The following is a 5,777-nucleotide window of genomic DNA, read 5'->3' as shown; positions in this document are numbered from 1 at the left end:
TAAAATAAAAAAAAAAAAAAAAAAAAAAAAAGAAATGGTGCAGCCTATCAGAAGAGAACGTGACTGACAGATTGGCAAGGTAATCTCCTTCAATACTACTTATAACTACAGATTGGAGAGATAACGGGAGTTTTCGTTTTTGCTATTTAGAGTTGCTATTGTTATTTTTTAGATGTACATATAGAATTGATTAACGATTTCAAATAAAAGCAACAAAAGACATTCAATGACGCATATAATTTCGTATAAGACAATAAAGTTATTGGGAGCTGGGTCCAGTACGCGGTTCAAATTGGTCTCGCAAAACCACTCACTTTGTATATGCAGCAGGCCGACAGCGAACTGCTGTATTTCGGGAACTTGCTTGAGTATCTCGTCAGTGATAAGATGCCCGCCGCGGTGCTGCGGCCGCAGGTTGATCTTCCGTTGAAACCACGAGCTGCCGTGGCGTATGACGGCCTGGCCCGAAGGCCCAGCCCGATCCCTGTCCCGGTCTCCTCCCCGCTCGCGGTCCGAAGGCCCCGACAGCGGGTGGTGAACAGCGGGCGCCGCCTGCGACTGGGGAGGCCCAATAGGGTGGGCCATCACCATTGTGCATGACAGGAGCCCCTGAGCGAGAGATCCAGGACACCGGTCTGGGGCAACAACAGCAACAGCAGCACCGACGGCGACGACACCGCTTCCGGGCGTCGCTTCGACAAGCAGCCACCACCACGACGATAACGACCACGATCCGAACGTGTCGACAGTAGCAGGAAGAAGTTCGACGACGGGCACGTTTCTAATGTCGTTGTGTTTGTTGTTGCTGCTGCTGTTGCTGCTGCTGCTGCTGCTGTTGCTGCTGCTGCTGCTGTTGCTGCTGCTGCTGCTGTTGCTGCTGCTGCTGTTGCTGCTGCTGCTGCGGCTGCTGCTTTTACTGATGGTGGTGGTGGTGATGATGATGATGATGATCGTGGAAAGAGCGGACGATGTTTCCAACCGCTGCTGCTACTGCTGTCCGGAGACAATGATGATGATAATAACAGCGGCAATAGACACGAGAGTTGCGGTAATCGTGTTTGTATCGGTGGCAGTATCAGTATGAATGTTTTCTGCTGCTGCGGCGGCTGCAACAAGGTCCCTCGACAGCCTCGAGGGCCTTGAGTTTGCAGGAACGACGCCGTACCGAAGCCGGCCGATCCGCCGTGCGGGCGTTGTTGCTGTCCTGGTTACTATTTCGAGCGTGTTTTTGCTAGCCCTTGCGGTTTTGTTGCTGCTTCTGTCGTTGTTTCTGGCGACGGTAGCTTTGCTATCGATTATCGTACTCGTCTTGCGTTAGCTCAGAGTCCCTGTAGCTCGTTTGCTGGGGCAAGGTGCTCAGCCCGCTTCCGGGTTTCGCTTGTTCGTGCTTTTTTTCATTTTTATTTTCGGGAAGATATTGGCTTCACCTGTGCGTGCGTGAACACTAGATTATACACGTAAGGGCGCCGAACGGCTGGCCTTGGGATCGAAGTAATTTCCTTTATGTTTCAGCGTTAGTCGAAAGCTGCTGTTTGTGAGCTTTGAGAAAAAGTAGAAACTCCTTACCGTCTTGTCTCCCTTCCTGGTTATTTCCCGTCTACCATTAGGATGATGATGATGATTTTTTCGTACTCTATATTATTAATCGTTGTGGATGCGACTCGTGTACTTAGTATGAGCTAGCATTTGTCGCTAAGCTATACACACATTGTGTGTGACGCATTGGCGTTAAGCTGTCGTTAGTCAACAATAAGTACAAGCCATTTTTGTTATTTCGAGTGCTCACTTTGCCTGCGTAATTATTTGTTGTTTTTATTGTTTACGTACTATTAGCATCGTATATTATGCTGAGCCTCACACGTCGCTTGTCGTGTCGATGTGAACAGGAAAAAAACTCTGTTACGTGGATGTCTGGCTGCGTCTTGCCTGGTCGATGAAACCAATGTCAACCTTATGTACAACTATGCAGGGGAACGAGTGGACCTAACGCTGCGGTCAGAGTAGTTGGAACAATAGTGGTGTTTGGTATCAATACTGCTATATCGTCTGCCACTTTCGCGGTCAGATCCACATTATTTATATAATGCATTTATACAAAGACAGATATACGTTTAGGTATGTGTCTATGTATAGATTCAGTGATCTATATATACACATATGTATATATATATATATATTTTATAGAAAACTCAAAAGGGAGCCATTTCCGAGTGGGCTGCACTGTAGCTCGTCATGTTCCATGGATGGGCGTATATAAAAGGTCATCGTATGCGTTTAACAATTACTTAACAGATTCCTTGCCCTTAAACCCGTCAATGAGTTTCTTTGCTGCCGTTATTGTTTGTTACTTATTTGCTTAAAAGCTTAAAACGAGCATCGTTGTATCTTCTCTAAGGTATCCTGTAACGGACGTTGTTGTTCTCCTTGCCAAGAACCGAATTGTTTCCATTGCAACCATACTGGAATAACGCTAGTATTCATGTGTGAGCCACCTTTGCTAGTAGCCGTTAGACGACGACCCGGTAGAAAAGCACCAGTATCATATTCAATCATACACTCACAAAGAGAGAAATTTCCCTTTTTTCACATGATATATATATATATATATATATATATATATATATATATATAAAATTAGGGACGCACCGTTATCGGTTACAGCTGAAGCTCATCGAATCTTCTGTTTGCTGGATTTTACAATCGACCTTTTCACCCATGTTCCATCGTTTGGCCTCGAGCAGGACCTACGGCGTTCTGGTGTGGCTACAGTGAGAGTATTGTTTATATGAGAAGCGAATTTCAGGAGTCCTATTTAGAGATAGAACTCAAGTCGTTTTTAGACACCGTCGAGTCTTCCTTTCTACTTCGGTAACGCTTTTTGAAAATCCAAAGCAGCTCTTGTTGCTGTATTCGCCCCTGTGTCAAGGACGGGATGGCTGTTTATTGATTGTTGCTTGGAACGGTGCTGAACGCCGTCTACAATGGCTGCCTGCTGTTGTTGTCTTTCAAGATAAGGAGAAGGATAAATATACAGATATATAGTAATGACCCAAACAACATAATAGTAGGATGTAAATGTCAAGAAGTTTCAGGTGTGGTAGTTTTATCTGCTGACAATATCCTAATATATTTTTTTGTAGACCTCCTAAAAATGCACTCAATCGTGTCGTGTCTTTGCACTTTATATCCCTACAATGCTATCGGTTATTTGCTTGCTAGTCTTGCTCTAGCATATCGATTCCCTTAGAAAACCAAGTTTCGCTTAATTATGATTATGTTACTAATGTTGGAAGTACAAAAAACGTTCAATTTGCTTTAACGTGTATAGTTATAGACGGGAACTTGCGTGTGTTTCGTGAATGCGTAGAAAATGGGTGCCTTCCATCCGTTCTACAGAAATTTGCTTCCCTGCACTAAGCCTGGAAACAGTAGCAACCTAAAGTGCATGCATGTTGGGGTGATGTGGAGTTTAGAATTGTGGGTCGGACTAGCAGATGTCCTCTCTTTGCTACCACAATTTGGTTAGCTGGGCCGCTTCTTTTTCGTTCCGCTATTCCGGGCGCACAGTGTCGGAGGTAAAGCAAAAAATCATATCGAAATAGCCACCTGCTTCGTGGACCTACTTTTGCCTGCGTCGGCTTAAATCGACTGTCAGCTCTTTTAATAGACGCTCAGGCAAAGGGGCAGAGGAAAAACAAAAGTTTCGTCACACGAAGTTGGCCACTTTTCAATGGTTGGCCTATTGTTTCTTTCTTTTTCTGTATGTGCGTTGCGCGTTCCTCTTAGCTCATTGCCTGCCCGCTCCTCTTTTTGTTTGCTAACTCTTTAAGATCATAACCAAATCGGTTGCTTATCTTGATTTACATTAGTTATTAACAAATGTCGGACTTTCACACGTCAACCACTAAATTCACACTGATTATATTCGCTTTTCCTGTTACGTTGTTACTTTTTTCATATACAACACGATTGATTTTAACGATGTGATTAGTAGCTCTTTCTTAACGTAAGAGCTCACTTCTGGCAGATTTTCCTGGTAGCTGGAGTACTAAGTATCCTTGATTATTATTATTATTATTATTATTATTACAGTGCTTTATCATTGCTATTATTGGTTGCTCATAGGTTAGTAACGGCTCCTTGGTTTTGTAAACGCTTCTGTTCTGCTCTCGCTTTTTGTTTATTGACTTTTCGAAATCTATATTTTTTCGTCCTCTTGCTTTTTTTTTTTAATTCTCTTGTACTCAGGCAATGCACAACCGTCGTTAGCGAACTCACTGTTTCCCTTGAATCTTTTCAATCGCTTCAGTCTGTTATTTTCTCAAGTCGAAGATCCTTCATTTCCTTTTCTAATTGCCTTCTCTGCGATTCTTCGTCCTTAGCACTGAGCGGAACGAGAAGGAGTAGGGATCGAATCGACTCTCTTCTGCGGCCTAAAAGCCCGCAACTCCGGACGGGCCGGAACCCCTTTTCAATTCTGTACTATCACCGCATTTTATGCGTCCTAACGCGGTGTCTCCCCCGATACGGCGCTATCTGTATTAAAACGAGGCTGTTCTCTTCACCGGCCACCTTGTTTCGCGTGGTAGCTCCCCCTTCGGCTTCGGCTCGCGCGTATTTATCCCTTAGACCCCAGCAGCGTACACGTGGGCCAGCAACGTACCTCAAGCACCTGCTCGATCTTCCGTCCAAGGATCTGGTTTCTAGGCCTACCGGTCTAGTGGACGGCAACGATTTCTCGTCGTAGAGAAGAAGTCCCGATCCGGACTTCTTCTTCTTCTCCCACGATGCAGAACACCTTAGCCGTAATTAGCCAATGCTCGCCACTGCGACTATCACTAACTGCGTCCCCCGAACGTCTGTATTTGTTGGTTTGTTAGTGACAGCACGTACTGTATGAATTTTCTTTTATTTGTGATTACTTTTATAGTGAATTTACTTAAGGAACGCGACCCATCACGTCGGTGGACTTTGAGATGGGGAAACAGGGCTTTTTCTGAATCTATCGCGTCGTCCTACAGCCGATGTCTGCTGTAGTTGTTCTTCATATTGTTGCGTACCAACTGATTGTTATAAGTAATAGTAATATTTGTAGGATTTTTATTATAACAACGACGCTGCTAATTGGCAATGATTTGATTGCTGTTGCAACAGCGACGATCACAGCAGTGGGGGGCATCGCTATCATTCATTGCGAGTAGTGGTTCTGATTGTTGTCTGATAGTTATATCCCTTATGTTGTCGTCGTTACTATTATTGTTGCTCGATCATTACGACAGCCGTCCGGTGTTGATGTAGGCAACTTCTTACTAGACGTTGTTGTTGTTGTTGTCCGTTTGTTGTTGCAGCCAAGATGATAATGGTGACAATGTGAAGTCGATTTTTTGTCGTTGCTGATGATGCTGCGTCTGCCGCTGCTGCTGCGGCTGCTGTTGAATAAACCCCGAGAACAGCAGTTCGGAGTCGTGAAGGTATGGCTTCCTTCTCGCGGTCGTCCCACTGTCTTCTTCCTGCTGTGCCTCTTTGGCGGCGCTCTGCAGCTGGCGCTGATAAGCGCTTCGGTAGAGTGTGCTCATCGCGCCACTGTCTGTGGTTCTCTAGCCATTGATAAGGCGCAGTCGATCCCCCGTACGGTCACCCCGCACCTTTGTTTCTATCGTCGACGAAAAGCAACCCAACGAATCAGGCTGAATAAACCTAATTTTAACGTCAACGTCAGCAATGAAGTCGACGGAAGGCCAACTTGTTTCTCGGTCTACTGCCACTCGTTCCGACCA

At 45.1% G+C, this 5,777-nt stretch overlaps 1 protein-coding gene across 1 annotated transcript; it reads right to left on the bottom strand.

The window, feature by feature from the left end:
• Positions 1-56: 56 nt before the first annotated feature.
• Positions 57-2,588, bottom strand: LOC111273728 (uncharacterized). The gene has a single exon (XM_022855626.2). The coding sequence runs from the start codon at positions 589-591 to the stop codon at positions 169-171; it is 423 nt and encodes a 140-aa protein (XP_022711361.1). The 5' UTR covers positions 592-2,588; the 3' UTR covers positions 57-168.
• Between the last annotated feature and the right edge of the window lie 3,189 nt (positions 2,589-5,777).

Source organism: Varroa jacobsoni, unplaced genomic scaffold, assembly GCF_002532875.2.
Source record: "Varroa jacobsoni isolate VJ856 unplaced genomic scaffold, vjacob_1.0 scaffold_221, whole genome shotgun sequence".
In the NCBI taxonomy this organism is placed as follows: Eukaryota; Metazoa; Arthropoda; class Arachnida; order Mesostigmata; family Varroidae; genus Varroa; species Varroa jacobsoni.
The sequence above is the reverse complement of the archived record's forward strand: the minus strand, read 5'-3'. Positions and strand labels throughout refer to the sequence as shown.